Source organism: Triturus cristatus, chromosome 12, assembly GCF_964204655.1.
Source record: "Triturus cristatus chromosome 12, aTriCri1.1, whole genome shotgun sequence".
Classification (NCBI taxonomy): Eukaryota; Metazoa; Chordata; class Amphibia; order Caudata; family Salamandridae; genus Triturus; species Triturus cristatus.
The window spans coordinates 71,263,807-71,279,328 of record NC_140595.1 but is presented as its reverse complement, the minus strand read 5'-3'; the positions used below and the strand labels follow the sequence as shown (position 1 = coordinate 71,279,328).

The window sequence follows — 15,522 nt, the reverse complement described above, 5'->3', positions numbered from 1 at the left end:
TTTTCATTGTTTTGCACTCTGTTCAGCAGCTCTTTGGGATGTCACTGCACTCACCTCTTCCATCTGTACCAAGATAGGGATCACCCCTTCTGAAGGAAAAAGACTACCACCATGCAGTTACTGGGTGACATTCTACTGGACAGGGATAAGGGCGAATGAACCGTGTCACTTGGTGGTGCTTGAGCTGTCAGCATCCATTGATTTCCCCCAATGTGAGGTCTTACTTTAGACTCTTTTATTCACGCATGGGCATGAATGTCTTAAATTACTTTACTTCATACATTGTTTGCGAAACAATGTGTACACACAGAATCATCAATAACCCCAGGTATTCCTGTCTTCGATGGAGCTCTACATGGCAGGTGTGGGTGGGGTCTACTCCACACCCAATGGTGTCCAACATGTACATGGAGCCACCAGGAGTACTACCCAGATAAGATGTGGTGATCTGCAAATGCACAGGTAACTCTTATCTATTTAATAAAGTGTTGTTGGTTTACAACACCCTTAAACTTAGAACCTATCTGAACTTCATCCAAACGTGAATGTCTTCAGTGTACCTGGAATTAAACCCCAAAAACTCTGAGTATGTTGTCACAAGAGGAGGAACCTATGCTCCCCTCATTCAGGAATGGATCAAATATATGGAATTATTTGACTTCTTCCGTCATATTTAATTCTTCACTAAATTCCTCATTGTAAATATAGTAATGTATGATTTTCTAGGTGACCTAAGAAGGCTGTTGATGGAAAATGACAATGGAAACCTACTGTAATCTATGTGTGGGCAAGAGCTCAGCCTGTAAGGGCGTCTCGGCTACTGTTCAAGTTCTGTAATTTGAGTTTTCAGCAAACTTATTTGTTCACATAAATAAGACAAATAATCAAGCCCTGCAGTGCAATGTTATGTTTAGGGCCAACCAACACGAGTTAAATCTTAAATGCTGCTTAATGCAATCTGATTTTTATTCCACCTAGGTTTTTTGTTTTCTTTGAGTGTTCATTCAACAGTTCCTAAACCGCAGAAGCCCCTAAAGGTGGGCAAACAGCTGTGTGTCCTCATCATAGACTGAAGTGTTACCCCTGCCCCTTCCACATAGAGAATGTAACAGAACTCTTCTATGTGCTCTCAATCTAATCACTGGGACTTTAACAGGGCTTTGGTAGAAACTTACAAAACCTGAAGCATCAGATGATTTTGACCTCTTATCTAAAAACTGATGAATTCATCATACACTTAATGCATCAAAAATATTTTCTTGGAAAGCATGTATTCTAAAGCACACATTTATTTGTTCAACAGTAATATCAAGTGTTCCCTTTGCCGCTGCATTGCTACATCCACTTTCAGGCACTGAATTCTATGGCTGTCCTTAGTTTCTGCTTTGGAGCGGTAAATCGGTGCTGTGGTGCGGCTCTCTTCTGGCGCTTCACTTATGGGAGGGAGCTGAAGCTACTATGGCAACGTCAGGAAAAGGGCAGTAGGCTGCTCACCTGCTACCTTGTACACTGGCTCCTGCAAACTGCCTGGATGCTGCAGATCAGCAGGCCAAGGCTAGGTGGCAGCCGGTTGTGCTATCTTGAATTTGTAACCCATCAAGAGGGTATGAAAAACCCATCAAAGGTCCCGCTAAACAGAAAGTGGAGGAGGAGTTGAGGGCCGAAATGTAGATCTGTTGCCACATTGAACTTACGTCAGAAGGAGCGATAAAGATGTTCTAAAGGGTTGTATGTGATTTCATAGAAAAACTATTTCGTGGATTACCATAACTAAGAAACCATTTCATCTAAACTGTTTAATGGGAATTTTCAAGATGAATGGCATTTACCATTTCATAGAAACCAATACGTAGAATATCTTTTTTTTTTTTCAAAATAGGCTTTTTCATGCTTATTTTTTAAAGTGTAAATATAATGGTTACAGTCTTACTTTCAGAAACATTTTTGTTTGAGGTATTTATTTCAGTGCTCTGGAACAGGGGGTCATTATTTCAGTTTTACATCTTTTAGATTGTCAAACAATTACTTTGAATGCTTTCAATTTGCTGAACCCTCACAACCCTAAACATCTTCCATCCCTGCCACCTAAAAAAAAATCCCTGACCCCTAAACTCCACCCTTCCCAAACCATTTAAATACCTAATCGCACCTAAACTCAATCCTGAACCCTAAATTCGTTTCTACCCCTTACATCCACCCATCCCCAAACCCTCTTGCTATGCCTAAACTCCACCCATTCCTGAACCCTAAAATCCCCTTATATGCCTACAATCTACCCATTGCCGCACTCTAAAATCCCTCGCCACACCTTAACTCAACACATCCCTGAACCCTAAAAAGACACTCACCAACTCTCAACATCACCCATTCCAGACCTCTAAAAACCTGTCGCCATCCCCAGAACTCCACCCATCCCAGAGCCCTTAAAATCCCCGACCACCCTAAACTCCACCCATTCCTTTATCAAAAAACTTTCTACCATAAACTCCACCCATCCCTGACCTGTATAACTACTCACCACTCCTAAACTCCACTCATTCCTGAACCCTAAAAAATCTTCACCTGAACTAACCTCCACCCATCCCTGAACCCAAAACCCCTCACAACTCTGAACTCCACCCAAGTTTAAAATAGTAATGGATTTTTCCTTCAACTGTCTTTCCTTTAAAATGTTTCCTTTAATTTTCACTTTGTTCTTATTTCCTGAATGTTTTTCCATGATTTGTTTTCCTCCATACATGGACAAGTAGAAAGAATAACGGCTGTAGCTCCCCCGATAAAAACAGAAAACTTATTTGGAGAAAAAATTCACCTCACTAATATAACTGTTACTATATTTTATGATACAATTGAGGGAATTTGATTGAAGCCTTTCTTTTCCACACAATTCTAAAATCGAAATCCTACTGATGAAATGTATTACATTTAATTCTTCACATGGAATCATTTTCCTCCCAAACTTCCGCCACCTAGAACGTGCTCTATAGTCCCACAATATTAGGATGTTCAGGTAGATATACATGGATTGCAAAGCACACTTTCTTGAGTTTGGGCATATTTTCAAAAAGAAAATGTGATTTCTTGTTAAGATGGAGGTATCAATAGATGCTTAGAAGCATAACATCAAAAGTTGACACAATTACATGTTGTTATTTTGATCAAATCAGATCATTTATTTTTATTACATTTCTGGATTTTGGGAATTCTGCTGTAAAGCAGAACTGTTTATAAAATAATTGTGTAGTATTGCTAAGCATCTCTCACTTGACCACACGTAAAGTAGTGATTCGAATCCTCATATGAAGTGAACTAGAAGTGGCATCATCCATTCCCGAGACGGGGGAGTCCAATACAGTCCAGAAGTTCAGGATTCATGAGAGATTTTTAGGTTGACGTCTGGCTTTGTAATTGTGGTCCACTTGGATCCATTTTAAGCAAATTCATCGTAGGTGGACAGCTTGAATATTTGGCTTGGATCTACCCTTCTTTGTCCCTGATGGATTTCTCAGTCCTAAGACCAAAGTCTCCGCAGTCTTGTCTTGAAGATCTATGGGCTGAACAAGGTTTGCTACAGTAATTTTATTTTGCAAAACTGAGTTGAATAAGGACTTCCCATTGCTATCTGTAACCTTTGTTCTGTTCATTTATTTTTATTAATTGTCTTTTACAGACTGGGCTCCTCCCTAGGCAAATTTCAGAACAATGCACAGTCAAGGCAGAGGTTTTCTGTGGCAAAGGTATACAACATTTATAGCAGCAAATACAAGTAATGAGGGGACAAGCAGTCCTCCTCTATGCAGTACTAGACTTCTTCCAAGATACAAGTGCAACATTGGCATATAGCTGTCACTGTAAGTCACAACAGATGGATGCACGAGTACTGTGCAATGAGATCTAAAACAATATAGATTTATATAGTCATTGTATAATTATACTCAGTCCCAGATGCTCATGGGACTAGTTTTAAAGGCAGCGGAGGTAGTGAAAACCTTCTCAAAAGGTGATAATTAAGCATTCAAGAATAAGTTTGCATCGACAAAAGCAATAATCGAGAAGTTCAATAGAAGTTAGCATTACAAGGTAAAAAATATAAATAGAGAAAACAATTTGAAAGAGAGGAGCAAAATAAAATGTACAATACCAAGAGCTAGGTGTATGTTTTGAATGGAGATTGTAACATTAATATTTGTTTTGTCAGGTTTTTTTTGATGTGCCAAGGAGGTTTTATGTAAAAGTTTATTAATGTTTCTACAAGATTGTGTGGTCTGTTTGCTAACTGATTTCATTCATACCGGTGGTGAGTGTCTTAAGTTTGGTTGGTAGTATACTGCTGTGTTCCTTTACTCTGCGTAAATGACTCTCGGAATTCAGCAGGGTGAACACGGTTTGGTGAAGTACGGCCATATGTACCAACACATTTTCCCATACACAGAGATTAGGAAAATGTCGTTCATGCATCAGGCCATACATGCAGTAAGAACAAAGCCATATACTCCTGGGAAGAAGCATTTGCTAAACCAACCACGAGAACAGTGTAAATCATAAACAACACCAACATGGAGAATACCAACAAATAACTTTGTATATGTAGTAAATATAGTACTGAAAATGATATGCTACACTGGTGTTTAAGATTGCTTAGGTGTTGAGCACAGGCTGTTGTGACCTGCTGACCACCAGCTAAAATCACTTCAGAACCAAACAAGCCTCTCATCCTTCAAAGGACAGTAGGAGAGTCAAAGGACTAAATTCTTAGGTTGCAGCGGGCCATTCGGTGCATGCATGGTACGTACTATATAAATGCAACTTATTATTGTATATAATGCTGAATTAATTCCATAATTGCCAATTGTACATAGTTCTTCCTCAAAAAAAGGTCATGGGTATCATCGCAAAACAAGTGTCTTTAGTGCAGGTTTCTCACCACATATCGAAACGTCGCACTGTCACACAACCATGGATTGGGAGGGGGCATGGGACACTGTCCTCCACGACCTGACAGATATCTGTGTAGGGGTCATACAAGACCATGCTGGACACTGGCTGTGCCACACTGCCCCTGCTCTGTCCCACAGCATACACCCGGCCGTTAGCACTACTGCAAGCCATGAAGAACTTCCGGTCGAGGCACTCTTCGTCCACTTGACTCCACTCGTCTGTATCCACATCGAAGCGAAATGTCTGCCCGCCAATGGTGTAGATAGCCCCGTTCAGCACGGTAGCACAAAGGTCATACCTGTGGTCAAAAGAGAAGGCTAGAACTTAATTATGAGGTATGTAGTCAGGGCCACTGACATTCTGTTTCTGCTGCTGGGGTGTTGTCAACATAACTGTGGCTGTACCAGGCTTGCTACTTAATCCAGAACCTGTGCATGATTTGCAGATTTCACCAAAAATAACATTTGCTTCCAGGTTAAAAGTTACTACAAAAAGGAAGCACTAAGCATGATAGTGAAGTAATACTGCTACAGAATTTGACATACGATGTCAGTTTATCTTTTTTACTCTCTTATTTAGTCAACAATGATGCACAATTTTGTCCCTCTTTGCCTCATAATTCCAGTGGCCCTCTAGGTAATAAACCTTTACAGCAGTAACAGTTGAGACACAGTCATATTATATTAAAACATGAGTTTGCTTTGATGTTTTGAGCCCTGCAGAGCCAACGACCCCCATGAGAGAGGTTTGCTTGGATGATGTTAAGAGCTGATAAAACAAGCCTTTAGACACTGAAGGTGGTAAACTATAGTGTCATTGACCAAAATTTCTTCCCACCAAGTTTGTTCTTTTTTCTTCTATCTTGTCTAACATGTTTTGATCTTTTCAAAACATGGAAACAAGTCTTTTTTTGGCTACTTTGTTCACTACCTCAACTTTCCCGTGACTTTATTTGATTCTGTATGATGTATTGTGTTGACCACTTTATTCAGATTTCTTCAAAATATGATGCAATAATATAAATCTCTAAACAGTACTTATGTTGGAATTTGTAGTTCTATTTTATATTACAGTCATTATGGAGTAAATACTGAGAGCAAATAAGATTTGTGATAGGTTTGGACTGTATTTTTGCACCTGATTTACAAGGTTTTTTGAAAAATGTGGACTAACGGACATAAATGTTTTGTGTGCGTTTCTTTTTCACACTCACTAATATTTGCTGGGAAGCTTAAGCAACCCTCTCTAAGGGTGTAATTTACTAAGACTTTACGCCGTGTTTGCATCACAAAAGTGAAGTGACACAAATTGGCGCAAGATCTTTTTTTTCACTTTACTTTCCACTGCTAACCTTGCTAGAAATTATGTGAAAGCAACGCAAAGCAGAACATAGCGCTGCTTCGCATTACTTAGCACCAAGTGGGCTTACCATGGGTGGAGCATGGGTGTTCCCATGCTCCACCCATGGTTTCTGATGCTAAAACCTATTTACTAAATAAAGTAGACCGGGTTTAGCTTCAGAAAACTGCACGCTTTTGAAGTAGGCGCAACAAAGGAGATATGCTTTCATTTCTCCTTTCTTTTCCGACTTTGTACGGGTGCTGTACTTTTTAACACACATACAAAGAATTAAAGACAGTCTATGATTGTTTTTTTATTAGCAGGGTACCCTTCCAGTACAAAACCTATGCTAGACTCAAAGAGACACCCTTGCACTATGGCGCAAAGGTGTCTTCGTGGCTCACAGCAGCTGATTTCAGTGCCTGCGCTAGGGAAAGGGGAGGAGAGTGCCATATTTCTGTAAATATGGAGCTTTCCTCTTCACGCAGCGCAGCATTTGCGGCTGATACGCTGCGTGATTAAGTGATGAATCTGGCCTGAAGTCTCCAATCTCTGCTGAGCAGGGCCTTCAGCTGTGTGCATAGTGGCTGGCTACAGGGCCTTATCTAAAGCCATTCCCTGACCCTAACCTTCTGCAGGTTCCCCCCCTACTGCACACCACAGTCTTTAGTCAAGTTCAGCAAGGGTTGGGCATAACCTTGTCTGAAAACAACTGTAGGCCCTGTTTCTTTTTTATTTTGTTTACAGTCTAACGTCACAAGCGCTAATAGTTAATTTCATAAGTGATGTCATCGATGATACCATCAATGATATCACTTGCCCTGTCATTAGTGAAGTTATATGTAAGTTCTTAACCTGTACGTGATGGGGTGCAATTTTGTTTAGTTTACCTAACTGTAACAGGTGAATTTTAGAGATTTTTAGGTTTATGTGTATATAAATTCATCTGCTGATAGGAAGTGTGTGCGCATAATTTAGCTTCTTGCAACACTTAGTAAATTTAATCTGAAATTTACTGACATTTTTATAAATCATTAGTAGGAGAAAAAGTAATTAAAGCTAAATTTTGCAAGAATAAGAACCTGTAAAATGACTTTGTTCGCATTGAAAAACATCAGGCCAATTGACTTCAGGTGCATTTTCCAGTACAATGCCAGAATTTAGCAAACACAGAATTTAAATGTATGAATTTCTACCAATTAAGATGGCATAATTATAATAAATTGCAGCATACCAGAGATGATGATTTAATCTGAACTGCGTATGAATAGCCCTTCATGCCTTTTAGCCCAAGCACCTCCGCTGTCTATCCGGTCCAAATGCCAAAAGAAGAACCGAGGACTCCCAACAAGCCTGGTGCCAACAGCAATAAGACAGACTCAATCTTCTTTGTAAATTAATCTCCTCCAAACATACTAGCTTTCAGAAGTGCAGACCTAATAGGAGATTTCACACTATCCTAGCAGGCAGCACACCCATTTATGCATGGGTATATATACAATATCTTCATTTTGTTTGCTATTTAAGCACTAGTTATACATGCTGCCAAATTTGCTTTTGTTCCTCAGGATTAGATAATCAATTCCCTCCTTCCCCAACTCACAAAAAATGGGTATTGGTGGATGTCACAATTTCATTGGCACATGCTCAAAATGGAACTACTTACCTGGGAAGGGGGGAGAAGGAGACCACATCCCACACATCAGTTTCGATGTCCAGTCTTTGCACACCTCCATAAACATCCCCGTGATCATCTCGACCGCAGATAACATACAGTTTGGTCCCCAAGCTCACAGCAGCAGCCCTCTCCACTGGCCGGACCATGGGGCTGGTGCTTTCCCACTGCAGGTCTGTCAGCGCCAGGCGCTCCACGTCAGGGATGACCCCCGAGTCGGTGCTGCCACCCAGTACGTACAGGTGAATTCCCACGCCGACGGCACAGTGGCAGTCCCGAGATTTCTTCATTGGAGGGCCCTCGATCCAGTGGTTCTCCCAGCAGTTGTAGATGAGGACCCAGTCCACACTGTACCATACAAAGTCACCTCTGAAATGTCCTCCTGTCACAAACAACAGGTTTCCTAGAAAAGAAAATGGAACTTAGACTTGACTTCTACTTAAACTTGACCTACAAAGCCTGGTTCAGAGCTGGGTGGGAACAGAGCCTCTGCTTTCGGGAGGAAGGGTTTAATTCAGATGAAAATTTATAAGGCAGAATTGTCTCTGCTCTAGGCATGGTGTGGTGTGGGAGATTTCGCTGGTGGGTTCTGTGGATGATTTTATGACTTCAGAAATCATGGGGTATTTCATTTTCACCCAACTCCAGTCAAAGACGTAAGTCAAACCATAAACATGTAAGAGCAAAACAGCAACTTTGCTGGAGCACTAGGAGCCACCCCAAAAAAAGATATATCAGACAGTCATTCAAGTCAAAGACCTGCACACTCAAGCCAAAGTCACTGAGACTTACATTAAAGAAAACTAGATCATGCGAAGAGATACATCGTCAAGACAAAGGAATACAGGCTCAAGCCAACGGCATATAGAATCAGGGAAAAAGCGCATAAGAGATAACAAAAGGTAAAGAAAATCAAGGACTTCGAGGCTTAAAAAACAAGGAAAAGGTTTGTGTATACCAGTCATAACCTGTTGTTAAGACAAAATTATATATTTGCACAGACAAGAGCTAAAGATAGGTTATTTAATACAAGAACACTGAGGGCCTCATCAAGACAAACTCACTTTTTGTCCAAGTACTTATAACCCGCCATGTGAATACTAGGATATTGATATATTGATTTCTTGGGGGGAGGGATACTTTGGGGATTACGGGGTGTACCCTGAGGGTACACTCTGGATTGAGGAAAACTGAGTAATTGTTTAGGGTGTCTATTGTACTGTTGTGTGTTTCCAGGATATTCCTCATTCATTTTCACCTGATGGTTCACCCAAAGATGTTGTCTGCTCCCTGCTGGCGACGTCCTCAGGTGAAAAGTCCCTGATCCTGGGCGTTACTGCAGATCTCATAATTCTAATGAAGGGTAACTCCTGTTAATGGCTCGATCTCACCTACCATGACGCTCATAGTGAGGGCCAAAGACTTGCGCTTTATGCATGCAGGAACAAGCCGAACGCATGTAGAATGAATCAGAGGATGCGTAGAGTCATGTCAATGACATGAAGCCAGAAGAAGGAAGCCCAGTGCCTGTATATGCAAACCAGATGCACAGTGGAATCGAGCAAATTACTGATGGGCACGATCAAAAAACCCATAGGCACAAGATGATAGATTCATGATAATAGTATGTGTCTCAAGTCTAGCAAATGTAAATTCAAGCCCAAAACAATCATTGGCAAAACCAACAGTCTGGCCTTGGCCCTTGCTGGTGCACTATTGTGCTTCATTCCTACATAATTCCATTGGACCTATTCTTACTTCAGGTCTGCCCTCTTCCCTGCTACTCCGCGGACCGCTCGTTCCCTTGCTACTTACTCATATTTAACCATAATGAGTCCTATTCTCACAGAAAGCCAAAGCTATACTCTAGTAGGGTTACCCCTGGGATTTAAGTAATTGTCACACTTCATTGGAATTCCAAAAGCATTCCAGGAGTACCCCTGAGAAGCTGTGATCGTTGTAGCTTTGAAGTGGTACTCGCATGCCTAAAAAGGTAAGTACTCACAAATACAGCAATTACAGATTTCCTAGATGTTAAATGCATCAGTGTTTTGTGATAACAGTATTACAAGGTTCTTCTTGTCAAGAATTCCTGTCATGCGAGGGGAGGAAAACGGTAACCAGCGAAAACGGACTACATCTCCCAGGATGCTTAGCGGTTGAGAGGTTATGTAAACAGGAGAGCTGTTACATAACTCAAGGAAAACACACCCTTATGTAAACAGGAGAGCTGTTACATAACTCAAGGAAAACACGCCCTTATGTAAACAGGAGAGCTGTTACATAACTCAAGGAAAACACGCCCTTATGTAAACAGGAGAGCTGTTACATAACTCAAAGAAAACACGCCCTATAAAGGGAGGAACCGGGAGGTACAACGCTGTCGGATATTGTGTCTACACCGACGTACCTGCTTAGTGAAGAGCAGTGTTCCGGAGTGGTGCTCCAGTAAGGCAAGAACGGAGGTAGGTCGAGTCGTTACTCCCTGGGCCGTGTCTTGCCCCATCGTCACCTGTGAAGGACCCGGAAGCTCTACCGGATAACCATTGAGCTTCGCCTTTTGACTCGGCTGAGTCAAAGCGCAGTGGCGCTTTTGCTGGTTGGAGTCGTAACTCCCAGCCCGACCAGAGATACAGGGACTGCCAGCTGTAACGCACACCAGGAGGTGTTTGCCGCGTTACAGACTCGGAAGTCCACAGGATCGATCGAGCGGCTGCTCTCGGTTCAGTCTTCTTTGCTTGTGATTGGGGTATCGGTGACGCATCACCAGGAGGTGACTCCGCGTCCCGGTGCAGTCTGAGGAAGAGGTTGAGCGGCTGCTCCCTTCAGGTAGAGACCCCGGCTGGGTGTTTCCCTGACTCCTCGATTCTCCCCAACACTCTTCGTGCCCCTCACAGCCTACCGATTGGCATTGTCGGCCATTTCATTTCTGCCCTCTGTTGGCATACGCCGGGATCGGCGTATATGCAGAGGACGGTTAGGACCATCCGTGCTGTGGGCTGGTAACGTACTTAGCCTGGAGGATTCCAGTGGCTATAACCTTTGTTTATTCCTTGTATTATTTTTGCCTTCATTAAAATAACTAAACCTTCACAAGTGGTTGCGTTCTCATTATCGTGTCTGTTAAACGATCCTGAGACGTTCAGGGCGTTACACTTCTCCTCATAGTTTTTCCTGGTTCTGGGAACTTTTCACTCCCATTTACCACCAGCTCTGAGCAGGTAACAATTGAGAAAGTGCGGTGATAATGAGGGTTGCCAGATGAGGGTTGCCAGATGAGGTTTCCAGTGGGTAGTGGTGGCTGGGTCTGGTGGCTCAGTGGATTAATGCATCCACTGAAGAGGGCTTGGGTTCGACCTCATGGTCACAGGTTCAAATCCAGGCGGGACCACTCAGCCTTTCATCCATCTGAGGTCGATACAATGAGTACCATTGAGTTGAGTAACAATAAAACATGTTATTCGGCGCCAAGAGACCCCGTTCGGGTGAACACGCATAAATAAATACACATGTTTTATTTGAGGCAAAGGTGACGGGGAGCCTGCTGTGTAGGCGGCAGTGTTGAATCCATTCCCTACCGGCGTTCTAGGAGGTGGGCCAGGTGGGAGCTGTGCTGTATCTACGCCCTCTACATACCAAAGACCTGCGAGTATTTTTACTAGTGGTCCCACTTGTGGTAATTTAGCGTGGAGGAACTCATGGCCAATTGGAATCAACTGTAGCCATAACTTCTCCATCCCAGTTAATGCCAATTTCGCTAACACAAAATCAACTATCCTGCATCTGTACCCTCGGCCTGCCCCAGACTGGTGGGCAGTTTTACCTGGTGTTTCCGCACATTGTAGTTTAAAGTGGGGGGACACCAGGCCAGTTGAGTCGGCTGTGGATGTATCCCGCCCCAGGGAATACCACTTTGGCAGACAAAAAATGAGGGCCTGAGACAGTGCCACACACGCCTACCCAAAAACTTTGTGACACTGGCACTTCATATATAGCACTTTTGACTGCAGAATTTGTCATTTCAAGTAAAAGATGTTCAGCACCTCAACTAAATGAGAGCATACATTTAACAGACAATCGAATTAGCAATCCAAGTAGGAAAAGAGTGTGACGTGCATGAGTACAATACTGCAACGGAAGTTACCTACTGCTGCCACGGCATACTGGGTCAGATTCTTACGCTGCAGAGGAGAACATGGCTGCCAGGTGTCCATCTTGGGGTGGAACTGGAAGAGCTCTTGCTGCTCCTTGTCGTGTTTCCCTCCCAGGATGTAGAGGGTTTCGTAGCTTCTGCTGGTGCAGGGCAGCATGGGGTCCTCGCTCCCTGACCCCTCGGGGGGGCCACTATCCAGCTTCTTTACCAGCCGGGCATAAGCATCATGCTGCGGCGCGCGCTGGCTGCGCTTAATGAGCACGTTCAGGAAGGACAGGCTCAGGAAGGGCATCCTGACCAGGCCCATCAGCTCGAAGAGGTCCTCCTCGCGCTCGGCGTCTTCCATGATCCACTTGAGCACGGCGTCGAAGACGACGTCCTCGCGCGCCACGAAGAGCTCGTCGCGCGCCAGCAGCTGCGTCAGCGTTTCCTTGGGGTGCCGGAGGAGCCCCCAGTCTTCCTGCGACGTCAAGTCTGCAAAGTGCGTCAGGGCCACGTAGAGGGCCGATTCATAGAGCTCCGGGCAGGCGAACTGCTGGGCGTAGGACATCATGTCCAGGCAGTTGGACACATGTAGCTCCTTCTCCAAGAACTTCACGCAGAGGCGCTTGACCCTGTGGAACTGGAGGAAGTCGGCGGTCTCGAGCACACTGGACACGTTGTCTCGGGTCAGGGCCACTCGGGACGTCTGCACAAACCCCAGCAGGAGCTTGAAGGCCTCGACGTCGACCCCGCTCAGCACGATGTGCCTCTGGGAGCTTTCCTTGGCACCTCCGTAGAACAGCGCCTCGAAGTAGCGGCTGTGGGAGGCCAGGGCCCTCCGGTGCACGCGGAAGCGCCGCTGGCCCACCTGAAGCACGGCGTCTGGGGAAGAGTCCTCCCCCTCCGGCGCTTCCCTCGTCTCCCGAGGACGCTCCATTTTGTCTGTTGCTGTTTTTGAGTTAAAATTAACTCTCCCTGGCACGGCGTGTGTTGCCCACGTGCCCAGCTCTCGGACATGAGATAGGTCTTGCTACGTGCAAAAATAACACAGCTGACTCAGGCCCAGCGCCTCCTTCAAATTTTCATGAAACACTACTAATCACAGTCCAGATAGAGATATATAGGTATTTATGACGAAGTGTAAAATTGCCCTTACTCATTTCCGAATTCAGGCTTTATTTATTTTTTATTTTGAAGTTTTATAGTGCCGCGAGGTGATGGAAGACTCTGTAATATATGCCGCTGACCGCGGCCCCCGCAGGGGGCCACTCGGCGGTCGGCGCCTTAGTGGCCCCGGGGCCCCGGTCACCCCTCCCCACTCCCTCCCTTGGGGGGGGGGGGGGCAGGGACACAGACTGGTGCCCCCCTCCGTGTCAGGACCGGAAGTGACGTGCAATGCGCGTCACTTCCGGGCCCAGGTGTGAGGGGGAGGCTATTTAGCCTTCCCCCACCCTCACTGGCGACCTCTTTTGTCGCCCACCTCGCCTTTTGGACGGTCGCTGGCTGCTCGTCGCTGATTCCCGGGTTCCACGCCGCATCGGTCATCGTCGCTGCCCCCCTTTACCGGTGAGTCTTGTTGCTTCCGCTCCGCCCCGGCCCCGTCCCTGGGCAGTACCAGGTCGACGGGGCCCTGTGGCTTGGATGACCACGGGCGGAGGGGGCACAAGATCAAAGCGGGAGCTGAATTTGTATGTAGTGCGGCGTGGATTTGTGCGGCGATGAGCAGTATGTTTAAGCGCCTGCGGGCGCCCGTGGGGGAGTGAGAGCATTATTGTCGGGTGCGCCGTCGGAAGTTTCAGCGTGTAGGGCACGTTTGGTGCCGAGCGTTACGGTGGTTATGGATAAGGCTTGGGACTATTGTGTTGTACTAAAGGAGAGGAGGTTAGCACTCCCCTTGAAAAGGATGGAAGAGGTCCCAGTGGCCTTGACAACGCATATACGGTTAAGGCACTGCCACTTACTTCGCTCCCCCCCGCTTTTGGCGTCCATGCTTTTGGGGGTCGCGCTTATCTTTCTCTCGCTGGCGATCCCGGTTAATGAGTACACCCAGCAGCCCCGTGTATCGAGCTGGGCTCCGGAAGGGTTTGGATTTGCCGCGGTATGCGGGTACCCAGTCCATTGCGGCAGATATTCAACGTCCTGCGCTAACTCTCTGGGTCTAGAACAGGCGCACGGTTTCCGTGGCATGTGTTCAACTTAGGGATCTACTCACAGCTTTCCAAAGCTCTTTTTGATTCGGGTGGGCGGGGCAACGAGCTTTTCACTGTCGATTTATAACACCCCCCTCCCCCGCGAGCTCCGAAGTATGGGGGAGGGGGGGGGCTTTGTTGGTGTTGACCCGGCGGTTGCGTCACCATTGCGGCGAGTTCGCGCTCGCTCGTTTAAATACGTGTATATGTAAATTATCCCGGGTCGCTGGTTTATACCCGTTTCGACGTTGGGACAGCCTTTGATTCTGTGCAAATCACTTAATTTGCCCGGGCCTAACAAAATGTATGTGCTCTCATTCTATTGTATTCCGAATGACGCGCCTAGTGCCTGCATGGGGTAGGAAAACAGGGCACTCAGGTAAAGCGCTCCAATACCTGTGGGCCGATGGCGCGCTACATACATATGGCAACAGGTAATCGTGGCTGCCCATATATGCGTGGCACGATGCCGGTGCAGGCATTGCTCGCGGGTTGTTGCTCCAAGAAACTCGAGCTCACAAGATTGCCTTGGGAGCGAAGCGCCCAGTGCCTACACGGGAGAGAAAATGCGGCACTCATGTGAAGGGCATCAATACCTTAACCTCAATCTCCAATAACTGCGGCCTTTTATCCCGCTGCATAACGGATACAGGCATGCCCAGGTTCGCGATCTCAATCGGCTTGGTGCGTTTGAATCCTGGGCCCGCGTCCGCATTCTGTGATTAGGGGCGAATCCCGTGCCTAATATTGATTTAATGACGGTGCTGCGTGCTACAAGGTCTTCGGGTCGCGCGGCTGCTCGATAACGAATAAAGGCTTAAAAAGCAAACCTTTAGAAAGGCCGTGGCTCATGTCCTCAATCAGGGGGGCGGGGTCTTCGAGTCTCGGGCCCGCGTCCGCATCGTGCCTTGTAGGAGAGCGATTGTGGTCTGACGGTTGGTTTTCGACTTTGGGGCAGGAAACCAAGGTTCGAGCCTAGTGGTCGACTCCACATCCTGTGCTTCTGGGTGAATCACTTAATCTCCCCGCGCCGGAATGTAACGGGTGTTCATTTAAAGCGCCGTCATTCCGTCGCGCGGCACAAACCTGCATTGAATGAATATTTTGATTTCCTGCCGATTTTGGTGCTGGTAACCAGGTTTCAATCATTCTCGGGTCGCGTCAACATCCTGTGATTCCGGCCAAATCATTTAAGTTCCCCAGGCCTGAATGCGTAATGTAAATACGGTGCTCGTGTAAAGCGC

The 15,522-nt window shown here is 45.6% G+C and overlaps 1 protein-coding gene and 1 non-coding gene across 2 annotated transcripts; one reads left to right on the top strand and one right to left on the bottom strand.

Annotated features, from left to right (window-relative positions):
* Window positions 1–1,784: 1,784 nt before the first annotated feature.
* On the bottom strand, window positions 1,785–13,030 carry LOC146772544 (kelch-like protein 23). The gene is made up of 3 exons (XM_085638548.1): window positions 12,099–13,030; window positions 7,946–8,357; window positions 1,785–5,236 (listed from the first exon to the last, which is right to left on the bottom strand). Exons 1-3 carry the CDS (start codon window positions 13,024–13,026, stop codon window positions 4,921–4,923), a joined length of 1,656 nt encoding a protein of 551 aa, XP_085494674.1. The 5' UTR covers window positions 13,027–13,030; the 3' UTR covers window positions 1,785–4,920.
* A 918-nt stretch (window positions 13,031–13,948) lies between these two features.
* LOC146772543 (U6atac minor spliceosomal RNA) lies at window positions 13,949–14,070 on the top strand. Its single transcript, XR_014974899.1, has one exon. It is a non-coding gene; the product is annotated as a U6atac minor spliceosomal RNA (small nuclear RNA).
* The last annotated feature ends 1,452 nt before the right edge of the window (window positions 14,071–15,522 follow it).

Excerpts from the sequence above, each read along its gene's own strand:
- LOC146772544 (XM_085638548.1), bottom strand. The coding sequence starts at position 13,026 with ATGGAGCGTCCTCGGGAGACGAGGGAAGCGCCGGAGGGGGAGGACTCT. Across the intron at positions 8,358-12,098 it reads GTATGCCGTGGCAGCAGTAG|GAAACCTGTTGTTTGTGACA; the intron begins GTAACTTCCGTT and ends TTTCTTTTCTAG. Across the intron at positions 5,237-7,945 it reads TCCTTCTCCCCCCTTCCCAG|GTATGACCTTTGTGCTACCG; the intron begins GTAAGTAGTTCC and ends TTTTGACCACAG.